Here is a 22,942-nt window from a genome sequence, read left to right as displayed (position 1 = left end):
TCCATCAAACTGTTTATCAGTAATCGAAATGTTTTTAAAAATTATACACGTCTGGACGCTGTCTCCGTTAATATCCGACAACCCGACAACCAAGAGAGGCTCTCTGCTTGTCGGAGATTTACGGGGACAGCCGAGCGTCTGGTTGAAGGAGACTATAATTATTTAACTATGGCGTAGGAATACATGCAACTACAAAAAACAATTAAATTGTTCGTACCATATAAAATCTGACTATTTTCAAGGTATTTATAAATACTGAAAAACTAAGGTACAGCATACAGTTCACCGAATTTATCTATTATTTTCCAGATCTACGTCTTGTCAGCGGTGATGATTTGTGCTTAGGTCCAAACACTGTTTCACTTTCGGTTTGCCGGAGAGTTGATTAAAATCAACTCCAAAAAAGAAACACACATCTAAATTATTCAAAGATTTATGTGATAAAACAAACAGAAACAACATGATTAAAGGCGACCACTAACGGTAATTAAACATGATGAAAGACGTGTAGTGATTTGTTCCTAAACCCATTGTCTTTATTCTTTCGAAAAACTGGGAGTCACAAAATTAAAATCTTTTATTTTCACACAATTGATAGTATGTGTATACTCAAATCTGAATAAATACGCAAATCCAGAAAGAAAGAAAAACCACAAAAAATGAATATATTAAATTGCTGTCATTTTGACAAAAAACTGTACATTTTTTTAAAATAAGAAATTGTTTTTCCCAAAAGTAAACATACATCATGACAGAAATAAACTGAATCATTAATCAGACAACAGATATATAAGGCTTAAAGGGACTTGTACACGATTTGAGCTCAAAATTCAAAATTTTATTTTTCCAATTTTAATGCTTAGAATGGTTATCATAGGTACTTTTAATGCTTCATCAAAATTTGAAAGTCAAACATTGAGTTATAAGCAAAATACAGAGTTTGAAAATCTTTGTTTTGTAAACAAATGTGTTTTATTGGTAAAATTCTTAATTAAATTTTGTTTGTTTCTGTTTATCATATTATCTATGAACATATTGAATCAGTTTTACTTGTTAATTTGGTCAAAGAAATGGTAATTCCATACTTTACTTTATTTGTAAACAAATATAAGACTCGAGCTTTGTATGCATAACAATGAATTCTTACCGCTGTATCTCTCTTATAACTTGACTTCCAACATTCATATTTTGGTCAATAATTCAAAATGAACAAATAAACCATTTTATACATAAAAAAGAAAAAGAAAATTTTAATATAAAATCGTGTCCAAGTCCCTTTAAGTGAATTCTATGTTTAACGAAACACAAAACCGTAGATATAGGAGGAAATGTCGTTTTGAAATTAAAGAGCAAAAACCCAACCAATCTCTACTTCCAACATTATCCTTTCTAGTATAGTGTTACTTCTGCAACTAAGAAATCAACAAACTGTACATATAGATTTTAATTTTTGAGCACATTGTGGGATATAAATGGTATGGATACTCAAAGGGGATTGTCTGTATAACTGACAGAATAGAACATCAAAAACTCAGTCTACGAGATACTTGCATCTGCATAAATGAAAAATAAATAAAAAAATCACGTGATTGAATATTTGTGCCTTAGAGGTAATGTTAAAAGTAGAAACAACTTTGGACTTGGACAGCACGAATATTAACTTAAAGGCGATTTTTTGTGCAAAGTACAACATTCGTACAAAGTTACTTTTTACTTTACACAGGGACAGAAGACAAGTTTCTGATGGGTATATTCAAGGACTCAGCGCTCATATATTTACTAAGAATTTGTTCCTTTAGGTGAAAAGTATATTTTGAAACCCACCAGAGAGAAACTAAGGTCCTATGTTTAGAATACTGTACTATAATTTCACAGAACCCAAAGTGGAATGAATTCGCATCCTTTACAACAGGTACCAAAATACTGGTAGAAACAACAGCTGATACACAAGTCTTCGATACTACACAACCATTACTAACGACATTATACATGTACATTGTATCTTTCATTAATGAACAAGATGAAAAGTACTCTTGTATTTCCGATTCGTAAAAAAAAATAATGAATGAAAATAGATTGGTAACTTAGTTTCATATATGTTAAAGCGCCATTTTTATAGAAGCACCAACAGAATGGCCTTGATAAAGTAAATCGTTACGACGGCAATTTCACTTTTCCTTTCACACCAGTGTAAAACCCTCCAACTGTAATTGCCCGGATATAAACAAAAACGTCATATCCTCTAAAGTCTGTTATGCTTTTGGGCATTTCAAACTCCAGTGTGGTGTTCAACGTTTCCGCCCATTGTAAAATTTCGGCTCCACCCTCAGCTAAACCAGCAGAGACCTCAAACCTTAGAGGATGAGGAGAGAAAAATACATCAGGCCACGAAGCACTAAACTTCTGGGTCGCCGCATTCCAAGTCACTTTTGGATTGAAACTATCTATTAAAAAATGAAGCCAATACATCATTACCCTACCTTATCATTATTTCATGTACAAAGCCACACCCCCTCCAAAATAAAACAAACAAACAAACAAACCCGAAAGTTTTAACGAGAATACCTAAATATAATATTTATTATAACTACATGGCTTTTCCACTTACTGTTCCGGACTGGAGGCAAAGTGTATAACGAAACATTGTAAAAAACGTGTTCGCTTGATATTCCAAGAGCATTTTTCGTATTGACCTTGACCCTTTGAACACCATCTTTCATGGCGAGCTTGCTAAGGTGTACGTACTGCACCGTCTGATTCTGTGCAAATGTCATGGTTGTGAACAGGTCATCCTCTGACTTGTCAAAATCGATCTCCATCTGAGAATAATAGTATGAATTTAAACATACAATTTGATAATCCGGAAAAAGAGATCTTGGCTTAGATATATGTAATTACAAGTCAGTCATGGATCTTACTTTATGGGAGCTTATTCCAAAAGTGTCATCAAATCCAGACCAATACAATCGCAGGGAATCGGAAACCCCTTGAAATCCGTCGGATGGAGAATATTCGGTCTGAGACAGAGCCACGTGACTAATTTGAACGTTGGATGAGTTTGGTGCATTTTGAGAGATCTTTATTCCGTCGGAGTAAGCGTACGTGATAAGCCCTGCGTGATTCGTGCATCGGACAGTGCTGTAGATAGTGTTGTTCTCCGTGTCCGTGAAATTGACGTCAATGTATCCGGAGTACGTCGTCATAACGCTAAACTTCTTCAGGTCAGAAGATTCTGGCGAATAACCTGAACAGTACAGCAAATAGCAGAATTATATTTCTACAACAAATCTGTGTGCCATTTTGAAAAATTTCAGAGATAATAAAAAATGTACAAGTTTGTGAATTTGTAAAGAATTTTTTGAATATTACATATAGTATTGTTCGTAATTTTTTGAATACACATCTAACTTATTGAAATTTTGGAAATTGTGCCAAAATTCGAAGGATCAAAATTACGACTGTCAATAAAAATACTAGGGCAGGGGAAAACTAAATACATAAATAGATATACATTTGAATTTTCTATAAAACACCCACTTACCAACTGCCCATTCACATATTCGTATTCCAGACTCTGGGTCATTAGCCTCCCAGTTCACGAACACTGTGCTGATTCCACTGAAATCTTCATCGGGACCTTTATGAGATAAACATCTTTAGTATGACCTTTTGAGATTATAATTGATGATTCATTAATAAATCATTAATTAACATTAACAAAAGAAAAAAAAACCAAACAAACATTTCCGCTTACCTCGTCCATCATTGACTTCTGGTATTAGTGGAGGGGTCAAATCAACAAGAATTCTCCCCGAATACGATACGGCCATTTTCCCGACTGCATTACTCGCTATGACTGTATAATATACCGAGGCATTGTGTACCAATGTCACATCGTTCTTAGAACCAAATGGAACTAAACCAGTGCTTTTAAAATTTTGAATCTGAATTCCACCGTGAGAGAAACCTAAAAGCAGAAAAATAAGCAATACTAAAACAAGATCAGACAAACATTTTACGCAGTAAACAAAACTTAATTTGAATGATTTTTCTAACATACCAATAGCCCACATATAGTTTGTAATTGGACTTGGTCCTGGATTATAGAAGCTCCATCCTGCATGTACAGAAGACCACTCGTGCAAAAACGTAGTATGGCCGTGAACTGTGTCATTGCTGACCAAACCAGTTACGTCACTTGTATTAACCAACTGTAACCTGACGTCATCAATATAGAGCCCACTATGATGACCTACCGACCCTAACACAAGGTCATACATTCCCTCTCTAGTGACATTGAAGTAGAATGTATGATTATGCCACGACAATATCTTTCTTTCTGATTCTAAACTATGCCCATCTTGGCGGTATGGTTTTGTGTATAATATGAAAATGTGGCGCTGTACACCAAGCGATGCAAATCCCTCTCGGTTTGCAGTTCTTGCAGCGTTAATATGCACGTGACTAGAAACAAAAGTTAGTCTGTGTAAGCCTGGGGAGAGTGACACTTCTTGCTGAACCCCACCACGCACGTGGATGAAAAAGTTTTCAGTCTGGGATAAACTTGATTCCACAATAACGGCACAAGCATCGGGCTGAAGGAACCACCCGGGGACCCCGATATTATTGGTCCCATCACAAATGTCTGTCGTGTTCAAGTCCGTAAATTTGACACTATGTTTATATGTGTTGAAGGCGCCATTTACAACAATATTGTGTTCCAGAGTTGCCAGATACAAAGGAACTGGTGACGTAGTGTCGGAACAGTAACCATTGGATACAGCCACAGGGGAGTTAAATCCTACTACATCGGTAGCATACACCTTGTTATACACACACCCTACAAAGTTGAAAAAAAGAAAAAGAAATCAATTTTATGAGGTAGGATTTCTTATACTACGAATATCAATCTGATATTCGTAATTCGTAATTCTAATCCTGAAAAAACAAACTTTTATAATGCATATATATTAACAACATATAATCTTACGTGGATAGTAAATATGCGTAAATATAAAATACTACGTCTAGTAAATTTGACTTATAACTCAGGACAATGTTCACAAAGCCAGCCAGTCTTACTTGGAAGAGTGGTTGACAGCTGTAATGTCATTCTGGTATGGAGGCCTACATTCCTCCAAGACACCACATCGCAAGCAGGGCCAGACAACGCGGGGGTGGAACCCACACACCAGTGGTACCATCTTATGCCAGAGACCAGGTCAATAAAACCGTGCCAGTGAGCGGCCACAATAGATTCAGAATCTTGGAACTGTAAATCTTTCAACCCTGCAAAATATTTTTAAATTGTTACCTTACTTTGCGCTGATAATATTTTCTATCTCTATTCTATCCTCCATTTCTTTAAAAAGTCATAAACGCAGCATCTTAACATTAGGAGATCGATCAATATTAAGTGATACCTGAATACACAATGTAATAGTTCATGCATACAAAAGTTTCACATATATTGGGATACCACTTTTTGATAGTGAAAATAGATAGTTGACGTCACCTGGACCGTCGTAGACGACCCCTTTGATTGGTGGATCTGAATCAAGGACAAACCCGTCAGAGGACTCCGTACGGTGTATACCAGAATGGGTGTAGGCAATAACATTGCTGTAGTACCGCACCCCACTTCTACCATTCATAGTCAGAATATTGAAGCTTGTGTCAGAAGAACCCAACCTGGTCGCCTCCGAGTGAATATTATGACCTAATGTGTGCATGTATTATTAATTAATATTTATGTTAGTAATTTATCAAATCATTACTAAATTATATAAATCAAGCATTGCTTGTATGAAGAAATGTTTATACCTCCAGGCCTGGTACTGACGTATAACTCGATTTTGGAAACATCATTAGAAGCATTCACAAACTTGTGGGCCCAATCGACTGTGATTTGTGAACCAAACTTGATGAAGTCCATGTCTTTTATTTTACTGTATCTTCTAACCTCTGTAACCTAAACCAAATATAAAACTAGTTTTTAACCATTTTAGACAATTTCTCTAAAGGAAAGACAAGGAGGCTTTGTTTGTATCAATTTATTGTTAAAACAACATACCGCTGCCCCGTTCAGTACGCTTGTAATCGGAGGTTGACTTGTGACGATCACTCCATCAGACTTAAAGTCGCCAAACACAGTTGTTGAATACCACACTCGTACAAAGAATGAATATTTCATTCCTTGTTTCAGCTTTTTGCCTAGTAAATGCATTACAATAACATATAGATACAAAGCACTTTATCTTCCAGTGTAATGTAATAAATAAATTATTTTAGAAAGTTTATCTAACAGATTTTTTAATGATGGAAACATCGCGCAAACAAACCTTTCTTTGTGGTGAAGGTCATTTGAGTGATTGACGCTGCGTCATGCCAAACGAGTTCTGAGGACGCATCAAAGACGCCTTCTGGGGCGTCTTCACTGGTATACCCGACACTCCACTGGTACCTGTTCATTAAAAATTAATCAAAGACGGCAACTATCAAGCATAATGAATAAAGATTATTTACTTTATTCGTTTCATAATATATAGTATATAAACATAATATACTCTACTTCTTTTTTAATTTCTTTAATTCCAGCGTCATCGGAATATATATACAGCGAGACCCTTTTTGCTCGAATCGAAACTTAATTTATCCATTTATTATTCAATGTTTCAAATAATTTGCAATTTCGCCCCTTCTTTGGTTTATCAAAATACAGTAAAACACGGTTATAACGAACACGCTTATAATGAATTGACGCTTACAGCGAAGTGTTTTTCATTCCCCGTGACTTTATTACATGTTGTAAACTTGACGGATATAACGAATTACGCATATAACGAAGTAAAATTGAACGTCCCTGGGACTTCGTTATAAGCGTGTTTTACTGTAGTTTTAAGTTTGACTTGTTAAGTACCAGACAGGCTTGTAGTTCTGAATCTGCGTGATTGTCCAAGAACCTTGCAGTACAGTGTCTGAAGGCGTGTAATCTACGTCGTTGGATCCGAACCCGATGTGGTCCGTAACCATGACAATACTGTGTGAACCAGCTAAAAATGAAATAACATTAAATCATAGAAATGAACAAATATATAACAAAAAGGTATATCAGTATTAAAAGGATTATTAAGAAGACAAAATTAGTCTCACTGTCTGTGTCATTGACGCATGTAAGAGATGCTTTGATTGGACATCTCTCGTCCTGGGCTGCGCAGGTACAGTGACCTTCACACGTGTAGGCATCACAACGCCGAACTAAGTGAAGAGGACCACCAGCCTCTTTCTTGAATTTGGAATGAATGATGGCGCTCTTCAGTCCAGCCTACGAAACAATAAATAAACCGATTGGATCTAATTAAATACCGCAAGCTTGATACATGGATTAAGAAGCAACTGTTATGGAAACGCACTAACCATGTTTTCTGCCCACATGTGGATGTATATAAAAGTATGCCTTGTGAGGCTCTGTGTAGGAAGAGTGCTCGATTGCACAATGCCTTCGTTTTCTTTCGTTTCACCGGTGTTATTATGGGGAATAACAAATGGTATTCCAGGGTCCTAGAGCAATAGAAAACGAATATCATCAAGAAAGCATCTAAAGAAGAAACAATTTTGATATGTAGAAAGAGTAATTGGTGTTTTGTTTAAGTACTTGATTCAGATCCGATGAAAAGAATGAGGATCCAATGTTGACACTGTAATGGCGGATATTTGAGTGACTGTCATCAAATCCTATCCACGCCAACAGTACCGACACCGTCTTCTTGTACGTCCAGGTCATGTGACCATCAACATGGCGGGACAGATTGGCGGCATGGTCTGTCTGAATGGCAAACATCCCTAGAAAATGAATTATAAACGAAAAAATAATTATACATGTGTTAACGGCAGACGAACTTTTTCTCACTGTACAAAAACGCACGGTAAAATCATTTTTGCCAGCATTTTGACGATTCAAACTCCACAATGATGAGGAGGATATCGATAGTGGGGTCATAATATTCTATTTGGATGACATTAACTTGTCTTCATTAGTAAACTGTTGAGAGATGGAGGTTACAGACTGACCTCTGTTTGGGGGCGTGCTGTCCACCAGCAGGGGTTTGGAGGTGGCGTTGGAACAGAGTCCCGCTCCATTACAGGCTATCAGTACCACGAAGTACTCCACCCCATCATGCAGGTCTAAGTCGCTGAACGTGTAGTCTCGTACTATTCCGTTGATCTATAAGACGAAATGATGGATTTAAGAGATCTATATATCATAAATTCTACTAGCGAGGCTCTTTTCGGTTTTTTTCTGCAATTAAATCTTTCAATCACAATAATGATTAACTGATATATAATCTATGACGATTTCATTATCAAGTACCTGTGTAGGAGCACTGTTAAATTCTCCCCCAATATGGGACTTAATAGTGAGATACTGGCGTTCGATGTAAGATTCTTGATCGCTGGCCTGCCATTCCACTTTGAGCGTTGTCCTATGTACCTGGTAAAACTGGTCAGTATCAGTGTCGTACGTCACCAGATTGGCGGGAAAAGAAGGCTCTAAGGCGATCTCAGGAGCAGTATCGTCCACGATAAAACCATTAGATGATGATTCCACATACAGACCTGTTGATCACAAACACCAAAGATTTATTTTTTTATTTTTTTTATTCACAGCATTACAGTGGTTAAGAGGTACTATACTCGATTGATCATCGTAAAATACCTCAAAATTAAAAAAAAAAGTTTATTACATACCAGCGTTATTATAGCAGCCAACGGTTACATAAATCCTAACCCCAACTAGAAGATTGGAAGGAAGGGGTAAGCTTCTCGCAAACAGGCTTAAATGAAGGTGCTGGAACGTCACATTGAATATATCATTTCCACCTGGTTTGGTTCCTGCTTTCCAGACGAATTTTTGCAATCCTGACTGTGGGTCCGAAAAACCATTCCAAGATGCTGAAATGTGAGATCTGTAAGGAAACAAAACCCGTACAAATTGAAGATAATATTATGAAAGACTCATTGCATGCCAAGTAAAAACTATAAAACGACTCGTAAGAGAAAGTTTAACCTTGAAGCCTGATACTCAATGTCTTCCGTTCCAGGTCCATCCTTCACCCGCCCTGGACTTGGCGGACTATTATCAATGATGATGCCATCAGAGGTCACGGTAGTGCACAGGTTTGCTGTATTACAGGCGGTAACTGACGTGTAATACGTCATTCCGACGGCTAGTCCGATACCCGTAAGTCGATATTCTAAATATCATAAGAAACTTATGAAATTTTCAAATTATTACCTTGAAAAACAAATGATATCGTTTATGCAAAGAAAACATTGCAATTGCAAAAACAACATGAAACATATGTACCGTAAACGATTCCTATTGCTTGATGTTGAAGCACGTCCTGACAGAGGATGCACGTGCCGATACTGATGTAGTATTCAGTGATCGTAGAATGGGGGTCATTGAACCCCTTCCAGTAAGCCGATAAATAGTCTAAATGTGTTTGAAAATCCAGATCTATCTGGTCTGAGGTTTGTGATTTGTCGCCATCAAACACGTGACCAGCAACTGGAGGCGAGGCCTCCACAGTAAAGGCCCATGACGTCACAGTAGTAGAGAGACCAGCTTTGTTATAAGCCTATGAACGAAATGACTTTAATTTATACAGCATGACACTTGTATGCTTAACTTAATGTATTTTGGATGACTATCGACAATACTTACTCTAACGTTGATGTAATAAGCATGCCCCTCTTCCATGGTTAACGTTGAAGGACCATTCGTCGCACACACATCGTTAACTCTCTTGAATTCCATCATATCATTATATCCCGGCATGGAACCAACAGACCACAAGAAATAATCAAGTCCACTTTCCTTGTCATCGAAAATATTTGACCAGCTATGAAATCAAAAGCATAAATAAACAAAGGTTGTGAGAAATTACTGCAATTACTTACATGATCAAACTAGGTAAGATTTGGCAAAATATTGGACTCAAAAAGGTTTTAAAATGTTACCAAACAGAAACTTCGGTTGTTGATATAATGTGTCGACCACTTTTAAGTTTGATTGGCTCATCAGTGATAACAGGGGGCGTGAAATCCACAATGACAGACTCAGAAGTTTTACTGGCTTTTCTTCCAACAAAATCATATCCTGAAAAAAAATTCAACGTTTTCGAAAACACACATATTGCATCATACACGGATGAATGGATAAATAAATATATACCTGTGACTGTTGCGTAATATTTGTGACCCGAGTGCAAGGTAAGGGATCCAAAGTGGGCGTGGTTAACCACCCCTACATTTGTGTTGTCCACGACGTCATTTCCTCCTTCCGTTGATCCTAAGAATGGAAATCGTTAATATTATGGTTTGCATTTATTTGATCCTAGTTTTAAAAAAGAGTATTGTTTCCAAACACTGGACATACCGATGATGACTTCGTAGTAACTGATGCCCGTATGGTGTTTTCCTACCCCAAGTTCCTCAATGTCAACAAACGATTTCCAGTTGACGTAAAAGTCAGACGCAGCAACCTACAAATAGATGAAAACATTAAAGAGAGTCTCAACTGAAATCAAGTAAAAGCCTTTGTTTTATTCACTACAACGGAATAACTAGTCTGATAGTATTTGTTTAACCTGGTATTTGGTATTTTTAACGTTTCCAAGCCAGACATCTGCCACTGTGGGGTTAGTGAGATCCACGACCACCCCGTCAGTACACACACTAAGCTCAGGTAGAAGGTTTGTCCAGAGCTCATTGGTCACATTCTCCTCGTCGGCATGGATACATATCGTGTAGGTTTTTCCATGCACCAAATATTCGTTTTCATTGAAAATGACGTTTACAAATTCATTTGCTGCAAAACAGTGTATATTATTTTGAAACCATTATTGATTAATCTGATGGTAAGATACGTGACACAAAATACATGTGAACTGTATACAGGGAAATATTCGCCTCCGTTTTACTTTCGCATGCTAATTGTTAGACCATAATTAATCACCTAATTGTCTACGGACTTTTCCGATTTTTTTCCCGATTACGACAAAGAGCACACGGCGGGTGTGACAGGTCAGCAGAGGATGCTAACTCCTCCATGGCACCTGATCCTACCTCTATCTTTTAGAGGTCTGTGTTGCTCTGCTTTGAATTTGTATTTCGTTTTATGGATTTTTGAGATGGTTGACAGTTTGTTATTGTCATTTTTTCAATTTTGCCTCTTTCGCCCTCGTTATCAGCAGGCTAATTCTCAAATGTCTCAAATTATTCCACTTTGAAACAAAACAACTATGTTTGGGCGAATTCAAGATGGGGCGAAAGTGAGGAAGAGGGAAAATAACACTGGGCGAAAATAACCCTGTATACAGTAAACTATTGACACAGAGCATACTCGTAGTTCCACATTTGGAATGTACGACGTCAGCGTGGGAGCAAGGGTCTCTCAGCGACAGAGGAGAAGTCTGTTTGTTGTATGTGACTGGTTCTGGGCTTCTGTCTTCTATAACGGCCCACTTATAAGAGGAATATCTCCCAGAATGCCAGACAGCAGATAATACTGTCCGAAATGGCGTGTAGTCGGCATCAGCCACAGTCCAAACGGCATTCTCCGGAAGAGACACGCCTAAACCATTCTTGTCTGAAAATTGCAAGTCGTCACCTTAATTTGGTTAACTGAACATGTATTTAATTGAAACCCAAACAAAATAACACACATGAACCAATTTGAATTTGCACGGGAATGTACGTTACCGTCCGCTGGATCAGCGGGACCCACGGCATCTACGATGACATTGGGGACAATCAGAATGGGATTGAACTGAGCACAGTCTTTGATGCCAGCAGATACCGTGCTATGGAGCCCTGCTTTGTTATAGCCTCTGATGACAATGTTTCTGCACTTACTAAAATCCATTGTACCAGTCAGAGTCACCGTGAAAGATATCTAAATGCAAATAAAAAAATGTATCCTTAAAACATTGTCAGTAACAAGTGGGAATTTTTAACAGTTGATACAGTAGTTGGAGATTCCACTGTACCTTTTGTCCAGAAGGAGCAGAAGTAATGGTCTCCCATCTTGTGTGCACGTTGCCATTGGTTGAATTGTCGGCAACTGCATATTCATACTTATCAACTACATTATATTTATCGCCAGGGAGAAGAACATCTGGGTCGTAAAACTGATCAAACTCTATGGCCAGCTGAGAAAAGGTAAATGTATCTCATTTATTTTCAAAAATATTGCAACATTTTTATCATTTATTAACAAATATCTCAAGTAAAATTTTCCAACGAACCGTTTCAGTTCCGGAACCTTGGTGGTTTATAGTCAGGGCTCCAGTAATAGGGTTATTAGCCAGTACTGTTACACCATTGCTATTAATAGGGACAAAACAGAAGAGTCTGGCACATAATTTGACGGAGGACCTGTAGGTGTGGCCCGGAGAGAGGTTCAGGCCGGTGAAGGTGTGGTGGTAGTGGGTCATCAGGTACACCCACTCTGTCACTCCTGACCAGGACCCTGTAGATTTATGTAAGTCAGTCTTGGTTTTTACATCGATAAAAACATATCATTACTCTCATTATTTTTTCTCTTATCTCGACAGCCAAATGGACAAAAAATGACAAAACACTGTTGTTAAGATACTGTGATTTTATTATATGAGTGAACATTCCTTTTCGTTGTTAATTATGAGAAGATAGGTAAATTCGTGGCCAATAATCTTATTTTAAAATACAATAATTATGTAATTAGAACCTGCACTTCATTCAATGAACATACGAAAATTGGTAATCAACTAATATTGATGAAACCAAAGCATCATCAAATAGCAGTGAATATTGTATCAATTCTTTGTCACTGACCTCCATTCTTTACTTCGACCCTGATAAAGACGTCGGTGAGGTAGTGGTCCTCGCCCGCGGGGATGTCCCAGTGAGACGACAGCGTCGTGACGGACGATTGGTAGTCAATGTCATCCTCACACTTCTTACGATTGTCCTATGATAAGATTGTTACGGTAAATTTCAAACCATATCTTCTTTTTTTTTGTTTTATAAAGAACTAAATGATATACGTTGATTTTTGACGTCATTTTAACTTACCACGTCATGATGGGTAAAGACCGTCATATTGTTGTCAACTAAAAAGAACGAGAAAACGAGTGTATCGATTTTGAGGAAAACAAAACACCTGATAAACAAAGATGTTTATCTAACCAATTCCATATAAATTAGAACTTCTTACCATTCATGGTGCATGGTACGCCGTCATTAATGGTGACAGAAGAGAGCGGTGTATTGTCCTGTACCACCGTCACTCCGTCTGACGTCACAGTGGTATCTTGATAGGGCGTAGACGCCGTGATGCTCACGTAATACGTCTTCAAAACAAAGATTTCGTAATTTGTTTTGATTTTTCAACTTTGCTTATTGGGAAAGTCAAATGGTGAATAATAATTTGCAATTATGACATTTAAGATACGATTTTATTGACGTCAACAGTCTAAACTGTGTTGGATATTATGTGCTTTTATACCTAGGTTTCAATATAATAATTACGCACTGTGATTTTCTGATAATTATATATATTTTTATTAATACCCCTTAAGTCTTCCCCACTGTTCGCGAGATCTCTTATTCTTACTTGTAAGTTGGTCAGGGAGAGGCCGGTGAGGGTGTACTTGGTGTTAGTCCCCACATTCTGGGCATTCACCACATCAGTCCCTCCTTTAGTGGAGCCAACCGACATCGTGAAAGTCACGTTTGAATGTGGGTGATAAAAACCGCTCCACCGCGCAGAAATCTTGTCTGTCTCGCTTTGAAAATCGATGTCCTCAATATCCTTAAACGACATAACATTAATTAATATTTTAAAACAATGCTTTTTTCAATAAATATTAGCGCATAAAATATAACAAATTTCAGTAAAGTTACAGGTAAATCTTACCAGTACTGGAATGTATGGCCTATTATCCTGTAAGAATAAGAATAATCAAGAATATACTTATTTAATAGTGATACTTATTTCTTTATTTCGTAGTTTCTAAAATTGATAATTCTTTTGAAATTTCGTGTATCTTCTAACCGCTGGTGGTATTTCGATCACTAATCCAACAGTGACTTTTTGTATTCCGTGTTCATATGGAGGCGACACGGCTTGTGTAGACAGCATTGCCCTGTTCGTAGCCTTGACAGTGACGTAATACACGTGGAAGCCATGCAGATCCCAGTCCAATGAGTCTATAGCGACACCTGTACAAAGGGCGGGGCTCAGTGACGTACAACTTCCTCCAGTTTGAAGAGGACTGAACTTCTGAATCTGTGTTCCGTATACCTCAGTTCCTAAATTTAGAACGTAATGTTGTAAACCAAATATATTGTCATGCTTACTGTCTACTGCAATTTATGGTAGAACTGGAAATATATTGTTACATACCTATTGCAAATTCTATATCTAATTCAAACGGATCTTCTGTATCGGTGATTGCTGTCAGCCATGACGCCGTGAGGTATTTGTTGTCGCTACTGATCGAGACTGTCACTGTGCCAGTAAAAACTGGTGCCGTGACATCCAGGATACATTTCACACTCTTCAAAAAATGAAGTACAGAAATGAACACTTACACATTTTTCAATGAAAATTATTCTCGAGGAGCGATCCTTGTTATAACCACTATACCTGAATGCTTTCTTTGTTTGCTTTGGTGATGGTTTTGATGGTTAAATAAAATTCAGAATTGAGGGGCAGCACATTTGCCGGAAGTCTGAAGCTAGGGTGGTGTTCAGTTGATGTAAACGGCAAAATGGATGGGCTGGCACTGTTTGGGGTAGAATCTATTCCGAATTCGAAGTTATAAATCCCACTTTTTCCGGCATTTTCTAACCAATCCAGGTGATACTAAAATACAATTCCATTATATTTCTCTTGTTAAACCAGTATTTCTATTTTTAAGCATACTTCTTTTAGGTAGGCATCAATTTTTTTTAGAATTATGTACGTATACAAACCGCACCGTTGTAGCACTTGAGAGGACAGGGGTCAGATCTGCGGGGGCACCTGCTGTACTCGCACAAACCGAATCTCCATCAACCTCCATAATATTACCATCGGGGTCTCTCTCAATGGGAATCAAATCTAAGCCTGTAATGGCGGTGGCTTTGGAACTGTAACAATATTAAGAAAACAGCTGTTAATATATTTCTTTGAGAATAGATAACTTCAAATTATAGCATGACATTGAACCTGCAGCTTGTTGTGTTGTATATCCTCTTCCTGGATCGGTCGTCAGAGATCATCCAGTACTCCCCGGAGGCTACGACCAACCCTCCTCTGACTCGAGCGTTACTGAGAGACAATTCTTTGATATGAGAGTCACTTGTGTCTATGGTCACTCCATCAGAGCAAACTGGGTCTGAGGGCATGAATGCGGCGTTATACGCAACAACTGTGATGTAATAAGTATCCTCTGATGTCACTGTCATGCTTGCATCATTGGACGTGGTTGTTCTAACCTGAAACATAACATCCAACTTACATGCACAAACGTTAATGTTTTTATTAATAAGTACAAAAATTAATTCAATTTAAAAAAAATGTACTACACACAAAATGACTTACAATAGTGCTGCTGTTTGCAACGAGAGAAAAGTTTTCAGATGTTAAACATTCAGTGGAAAAACCATATTGATAGAAGCGAACGCCACTTTCTCTGTCGAAGAAGCCCGACCAATGAGCTTGCAGAGTCATTCCTTGCTGGTAATCGACCTCATCTTGTCCAAGCGACCCATCCATAACGAACCCTGCATGGGGCGGGGTTGTATCAACACTGATCTATTCACACAACAGAAGTACAGCATAAGTATACAAAAAGTCAAGATGTTTCCCTCCTTTATAAAAACAAAATCCACAAGTCTATATGGTCTTACTCTTGTCTGTGCTACTGTTTGGAGCTGTGCCTTGTTGGTAGCCACCACTTCTATGAAATAATCTGCATCATGGACACCCTGAAGACCGTTGCTAGGGACGGTTGGTTTGACAACAAAATGGCGATGGAAGCAACCGACAAATGCAGTGCAATAACAATTTGCTCCACGTGCAGTTGTCTGATACTTGTCGATACAGTCTGTCATATTCTGCAGTTGCAAACAATAGAATTAATACACCGGACTTTAACCATATACAAGTACAGTGTTTATCGACGAATTTAGAATTTGAGTTTGCAAAGTACCTCTGAATTTCCTTGAGGAGGAACATGTTCTATTCCATGCTGCAATGTGGTGTCATCTGCATCGTATATTCTCCACGTTATACTATCTAAGCCACTATGTAGATCTTCTGCTGACCACTCAATGCTGCAAAAAAAAAAGGTTATACATCAGATACAAAACAGGTTTGTGGCATCCAGATTGATATAATTAATAATGAGCTAAATTGAGCTTAAAATTCTACTACATCTTACGTCATTTTATTAAAATCTGTCAGACCAAACACATTTACACCAAGTTCGTCATCTTGGGTTAGCCATAGATTTGTAATATTTGGGGGTGTCATATCTTTGTACAGTACAACATTGTCTTCTCGAGTCATGCCCATTATGTCAAAAGCAGTCACTGTTATCTTCATGCGATCTCCATCGCCCCACGTGATTCCTGTGAATGTCTCTGACTGTTTGTGGATGTTGAACACTGAATACTCTGCAATTTGTTGCGTCACTGTTGTTTCGTCCTTGTTTACTTCCAATTTTACTTTAAAATCAGTGATACCTAGACAAAGATAGAATTGTGTAATGTAGATATTCTTCAAATTCAAAACCATTCGAACACGTTTTTTATTTACTACTCATCACTTACCGTCCTCATGATCAATGCTGTTAATTGTAATAACTCCTGTATTGTCTTCATATTTAGAGGTCTTGTCTATCCCACCATAGGCCTTAACACCCGTCAGCCATTGGTTGTTTTTATGGCGAGTGTTCACAAAGTGTCCATCCCACTCTATCGTCACACTAGTGGCGGGGGTCACGACCCACGTGTGGGTAGTGTTTGTGGAGGACAACGAGTCAGAAATCTTATGACCTGGGGTGATGTCGATTGTAGAGGAACTGTCATAGAGAAATATTTGTCGGGCAGACTTAAAATTCCCGGCTAGATCGTAGCATGTAAGAACAACTTGGTAAAGCCCATCAGCAGGAGCTGTAAATGTTTCCTGTGAAAATAGAAAAAAATATGCGTTTAACAAAGTTCACATACAGAATTAGTATGCACTAATGAAATGAGAAAAAAGTAGTATCATACCGATTCAACATCAGCAGTGATATTGGAGACCTTTTTCACAAGCGTTGTCGTTCCGTATCCGATATCTGTGAGCTCATATTCAAAATGAGATATTCCCGACAGGTCATCTGTCCAATTGTTCCATGTTATCGTAATCAGGGACTAAGAACAACAGATATTCATTTGGAATCAGATCGAAACCTGGTATATACTCAATTATATTTTGATAACCTTATTTACTAGTTTGAAGAAAGGAGTATTACCATGTTTGTAAGGTCGGGTGCGACCAGCGGCTCATCACTACCGGAAGTTGGTTTTACCGAGTCGAAATGGTAAATGTAACTGGCCGTTGATTCTTGTCCTTCGTAGTAAAATATATCTTCAGTGGATGTTTCTCTATTCAAAACTTTGACAAATCCACCATTTTTCATTTTGTAGGACCACTTCAACCTATTTAAAAATCACGTCTTTATAATAATTTTATTGAGTAAACTAAGGTAATGACACTGATAACTCATACGGATTTTACTCTTTTATACAGCATAGAATGACTGAAATACTCTCTACGTACGTGTCATTGTGACTGAACAAACTAGCAAACGTAAAGTCCACTTCACAGGTGTAAGCGGACGTCTTAGGGGCCAGTACGGTGAGGTCGCTACAACTCTTGGTACCGGTCACCAAAAGGCCAGATGCTACAGAAAACATACCATATATAGTAATCCTTTCAGTGCTTAAAGATGCAACATGATTTGTGCATTGTTAAAATGTTTAAATTCAAAATATGTCTAATGATGTACTGTCAAGCACTACCTTGTGTGAGTTCATAATCGACGGAGCCCTCTACAAGACCAACTTGGAACTCTGTGACGTAATGGTTCCTAATATCGGGAGGCGTTACCGATGGAACCCAGGAAGCTGTTATCCTGGTCTTGAGGGTGTTAAACTGCAGTTCATTCGCCCATATCGTTGGCTGTGGTTGGGTGACATTATTAGGATCGGTAGGATTTTTGCTGGTGCTGATTCCAAATTCTAATGCTGCTTCATTATAGGTCACAGAAACTGGTTCCGTAACTAAAAATTAGAAAGTTTGAAAAACGTTAGTCACGCAAAAGTTTTTTAAAATACTAGCACAAAACAAATATGGAGCCAAGGGTATTTACTTTTTTCGCAGTGCGTGCCACTAAACCCGGTGGAGCAGTTACAGTTGGTTGCTAGCTCATCTTGACAAGTCCCGGGGTAGCATCGTGTGCTGTCACTTCTCCATGAACATGTCACTTAAAACAATGTACGAAATATTTCAATTACAAGCGTATGGAAACTCAGATAGGGTAACAGTGATTCATAAACATTTAAAACTTGTCTTGACGCGATGTTCACGGTTGTAGATTTTTTTAAGTTAGTTATATCTTGCTCTTAATATCTTGTCTTTACAAAATATTCATAGAGTGTAGTACGTTTAGTTATATAACTATTTTTTTCAATGCTTTATTTTTATTACAAGTACATTTGTTCGATGAATTAAGAGAAACACAAAAAAGACAGAACACAAACTTTCACTCTCTCACTTATTCTAAATGACAATTTTAACCAGTAAGCAGATGGGGGTAATTAAAAAGAATTAATATTAAACATGTTGTAAGTTTGCAATAAGATTCTCAAGTATTTTCCACCTAGTAATGAAATCGTCACATTTAGTTATTTATTGCTCTAAGTGTCTTGCCTTGACAAGATTGACCGTTGTCAGCCGCTGGGGTCAAGGCTCGCCCGTACACTGCGTTAATTACCGTCCCTTCACATTGAACACATTGGGTGTAGGTTCCATTCGAACACTCTGTATGCTCGCAATTTGCAATGGCTGCACAGACTGTTCACCAAAAAACATTCTTTTTATCAAGATTCTTCAATTTCTTATCTAATGAACTTTAAAATTATGAAGAAGAATTCCATGTTGAATATTATTATATGGAATGATACCTTTACATTTTTTGAAGTTGTGAGTTTTCAAGCTATTTTCCATTGAATATAATCTTATTTTCAATATGATTTGTATTACAATCATTAATCTTAAGTATTTTGTGCATTAATAATACATGTATTGCTTGTTTCAACGTTTTTGTAACCGATGAAGTAAAGAGGACCAAATATACTTTACTTTTGCATTTGGGTCCATCTGCATAAAAGCCCGAGCCACAACTAGAGCAGACCTCGGGCTCGTTACATTGCCCACTACTCGTGAATACCCTCGTCCCTTTAATCAGCTGGTATAGACCACCGTCCGCTGTATTTTGACAAGCACCTGTACTTGTGATCTGACCATCACAAATCGCTGCAAAATCGACACATTTCTCACATAAATTACTCATGAATTTCTGTAAACTTCAAAATGAGAGAAGTCAAGCCTTTAATAGTGTTTAAAGTACCTGCGGGACATTCTGTGTCGGCGTCCGACTCTGTGGAGTATCCTTTACAACATTTGTAGCTTGGACAAATCACTGTCCTGAGAGAGATTATCAACATGGTCAACAAATTTTGTTATGATTTGTTGGACCTAATACACAAGTGTTGCCCATATTTTATCAATTGATTATTCTATCAATTTTGTGTAATATTCTTTCACTTATTTTTATCAGTAAAGTGTTATTTTCTGTTGGTATGTTGTTCTACCATTTATGTGAAATATTCTAAATATTTTATCATCAGTTCTGTTTAGGAAAATTTGTTTCTATTAACTATCGGATTTTCTTTCAACATTTCTATCACCGGTGGGTTTTTTTTAAATTCAGCCTTTCTATCAATGAAGTAAGTTTTTTCTTTATATTGAATTTATAACAGCGAATTGTGATATTTCTATTAAGTGATATATCAGTCAAGAGTGATTGTTCTCTATAAACCGTTTATCAGTGTTTTTTCTATCATCTGCCCCACCAGTGAAGTATTGTTTTCTTATAACTGTTCTATTATTAAACTGTTATTATTTATCGTCTGTTCTATCGGTGAAGTGTTAATTCCTATCAAGTGCTGTATCTGTGGTTTGATTTTCTTTCAACATCAGCAATACTTACACGTCCACCGGACAGTTAGAGGTGGGGATCCCGGCGCACGGCCTGTCTTCTGTCTTGGTCCGAGTATAGTTCACTGAACACACGTTTATACTACAATCAAAATAAGTTTCTTCAAACCAAAAGAGATTGCGAAAAAAATCACCAGTAATTTAATATTGCATAAACGTTGGGTAATAATTTGACTACAAGTTTAAAACAACACAAAATCCTGACTCTAAAGTGTTATCTTATTCTGTTACATTATTTTGAATGTGAGCCAAACGTTAAAAATGGTGACAGGTTCCTTTATATTATGAAACTGATAGATACGACGTTCATTCTCGTAATTTGATTATAGTGTAGCGATTAATGATATTCACGATGTTTTTCCCATGGTTATTTTTCTGAACAATATTCTGTCGTGGTTAGTTTCTCTTACCCTGGTGGTTCTACATTACTGTCCAGGAACACACTGTCAGAGTCCGGGGGCTCGTACGGGAGACAGTCGGGCTCGACAGAGAGAGCGATCACGTGACCCACGGAAGAAAGTGTTACCAGAAATAGAAATGTTGTCCAATGTAATCCCATAATGACGACATGGCACTACGACATCCCCTTAGTGGCTGTCCTCTGGGTGAGGGTTTGTGTCGACATGACGGTCCGTATAGGCAATGTCAACCCTAATTAAAGCTTGATTGTTCGTCGGTTATCTTGTATCTGTTTTAAATGCATCATAACCGCGCCATTGTCATACTGGTGTCCCCGTTATCACAGATCGGCTTTAAATGTTATGATTCTCATAGAATAATAACGCCTAGATTTATTTTGTTTGCTTATCTTATACATACATGTACATGTGTAAGCATTGGTCAAATTGAACATATTTCAAATATTTCAAATGGTGATAAAAAAATGTTTATGCAACTAAAAAATTGATTTATATATTTTATAAAAAATAAACTTCCAGAGCAATACAGGTAGAATCTTATAATTTATATAATAAAGTCAAACAATAAATATTCTTTTATTTAAAGAAACTTTGATAAAACTAAATAAAGAAACTGTTTTAGTATATTTAACTTTATCGTGTAAATAGCTTCGGGATAAATCTACCTCCACTGTTCATGACTGCCCAGTATCTGAATGAAGGAACCTTTTTCTTATCGTCTCCAAGGTCTGTGATCGGGTATTGTCCCAGCGTATGGCGCGTGGCCTCCCCTCGCTGGCAAATGGTACGGGTATTTAATATTAGTAGATCGTTTAGATAGTGTGTCTATGTTACCTGTAAATGTTTAAACTACCTCACGTGTAACTGTTCTAACACATCGTTATAGGTACATGTATACCTGCAATATGTTCAGAAGAATTTCTTATTTGTTTAAATTGTTGTTACAGCAAATTTTCCAATCTGTTTTATTAAAATATTCACGTAATCAAGGGCTATTGGTAATGCTTCTTACATATTTTTTATAAAATCCTCGGATACCTTATAGTCTTAATGAATGAATTAGCCATAATTGAATGATAGATTACAAAACCGTTCATAAGTGTTAAAAAATGAATTGATTTGTTACAATAGAATATTTACCGAAAGACACGGTACACGAATCCTCAGATATCGAGTGGGTAGCTTTCTTAACAAAAAGATCGACATGAAAGAACCAGTTACATGTAGGTCGAGAATGTTAAATAAATTAATCATATTTTATTGAAATTCAAATGAGAATGTTGTAATATGCTATATGTTATAGACATTTTGCATAGTAAAGTAACGTCTTATTAATACATCAGAAGTAATACTACATGTAGTTAAAATATACACTGTCACTGTTTTGACTTTGATGGTCAGCATCTTTGAAATATTTTATTCAAAACAATGAAATAGAAGTCAATGAGATAAATCGTTTTCATTGGTAAGTCTGGATTCGCTGATAACAAGCTGAACACACTACCGACTGCGATGAAAGGTATCGGGCACTTTGCAGTCACTGAACCTGCAAAGATCGCTTCGTTTTCCAAGTGCTGTGACATATACAATACTAGTACACATGTACACTGTACTTGAGGTATTTTGGGGAGTTGATTTTAATCAACTCTCCTATGCAGTTACTCTGACAAACCGAAAGTGAAACAGTGTTTGGACCAAAGCACAAATCACGCCGCTGACAAGAATAAGTTCTTGAGAATAATTGATAAATCCGAAATATTGTATGCTAAAGCATTGTTTTTCAAGGAAACATATTTATAAATACCTTGAAAATAATCAGAGTTTAAATGTTACGAACAATTTAGATATTTTTTGTAGTTGTATGTATTCTTACGCCAGAGTTCAATTTAGTCTCGTACGTTCAATTCGACGCTCGGCTGTCTAAGTAAATCTCCGACAAGCAGAGAGTCTCTCTTGCTTGTCGGAGATTAACAGCGAGAGCCGAGCGTTTTGTTGAACGAGACGAGAGTTCAATATTGCTTGGATCCATAAATTTTCCAGAAATATTTCTATCACTGATACATAGTTTGATTGAATTTATTCTATCTTTAAATATTACTTAACATGATTCATATGGGGTTTTTATCAACATTCTTGTGTCGAAAAAGTCAGAAAATTCATT

The 22,942-nt window shown here is 37.2% G+C and overlaps 1 protein-coding gene across 1 annotated transcript; it reads right to left on the bottom strand.

The window, feature by feature from the left end:
- Nucleotides 1-417: 417 nt before the first annotated feature.
- On the bottom strand, nucleotides 418-21,099 carry LOC128155564 (uncharacterized). Its single transcript, XM_052817333.1, has 54 exons — nucleotides 20,773-21,099; nucleotides 20,355-20,444; nucleotides 19,713-19,789; nucleotides 19,445-19,618; nucleotides 19,013-19,156; nucleotides 18,453-18,566; nucleotides 18,103-18,363; nucleotides 17,861-17,984; nucleotides 17,553-17,739; nucleotides 17,311-17,451; nucleotides 16,867-17,221; nucleotides 16,476-16,779; nucleotides 16,245-16,368; nucleotides 15,943-16,149; nucleotides 15,635-15,847; nucleotides 15,260-15,528; nucleotides 15,030-15,180; nucleotides 14,696-14,914; nucleotides 14,453-14,606; nucleotides 14,102-14,358; nucleotides 13,964-13,990; nucleotides 13,661-13,858; nucleotides 13,262-13,397; nucleotides 13,120-13,157; nucleotides 12,880-13,015; nucleotides 12,312-12,535; nucleotides 12,054-12,215; nucleotides 11,767-11,959; nucleotides 11,408-11,653; nucleotides 10,653-10,873; nucleotides 10,442-10,547; nucleotides 10,238-10,354; nucleotides 10,024-10,162; nucleotides 9,728-9,905; nucleotides 9,368-9,641; nucleotides 9,068-9,254; nucleotides 8,749-8,966; nucleotides 8,372-8,616; nucleotides 8,071-8,224; nucleotides 7,655-7,842; nucleotides 7,417-7,560; nucleotides 7,153-7,324; nucleotides 6,920-7,052; nucleotides 6,342-6,463; nucleotides 6,074-6,213; nucleotides 5,824-5,971; nucleotides 5,516-5,719; nucleotides 5,083-5,289; nucleotides 4,061-4,840; nucleotides 3,755-3,967; nucleotides 3,542-3,637; nucleotides 2,919-3,244; nucleotides 2,609-2,819; nucleotides 418-2,444 (listed from the first exon to the last, which is right to left on the bottom strand). Exons 1-54 carry the CDS (start codon nucleotides 20,919-20,921, stop codon nucleotides 2,155-2,157), a joined length of 10,287 nt encoding a protein of 3,428 aa, XP_052673293.1. The 5' UTR covers nucleotides 20,922-21,099; the 3' UTR covers nucleotides 418-2,154.
- Nucleotides 21,100-22,942: the final 1,843 nt, after the last annotated feature.

Source organism: Crassostrea angulata, chromosome 7 (assembly GCF_025612915.1).
Source record: "Crassostrea angulata isolate pt1a10 chromosome 7, ASM2561291v2, whole genome shotgun sequence".
NCBI classification, from domain to species: Eukaryota; Metazoa; Mollusca; class Bivalvia; order Ostreida; family Ostreidae; genus Magallana; species Magallana angulata.
Note: the sequence above shows the minus strand (reverse complement) of the source record. Positions and strands in the feature narration are given on the sequence as shown.

What these genes read in the sequence shown, in the direction of transcription:
- LOC128155564 (XM_052817333.1), bottom strand. Translation starts at nt 20,921, where the DNA reads ATGGGATTACATTGGACAACATTTCTATTTCTGGTAACACTTTCTTCC. An exon ending in ATATTACGCAACAGTCACAG is followed by an intron (nt 10,163 to 10,237) that starts GTATATATTTAT and finishes ATTTTTTTTCAG; the next exon opens with GATATGATTTTGTTGGAAGA. An exon ending in GACCTTCACCACAAAGAAAG is followed by an intron (nt 6,214 to 6,341) that starts GTTTGTTTGCGC and finishes TGCATTTACTAG; the next exon opens with GCAAAAAGCTGAAACAAGGA.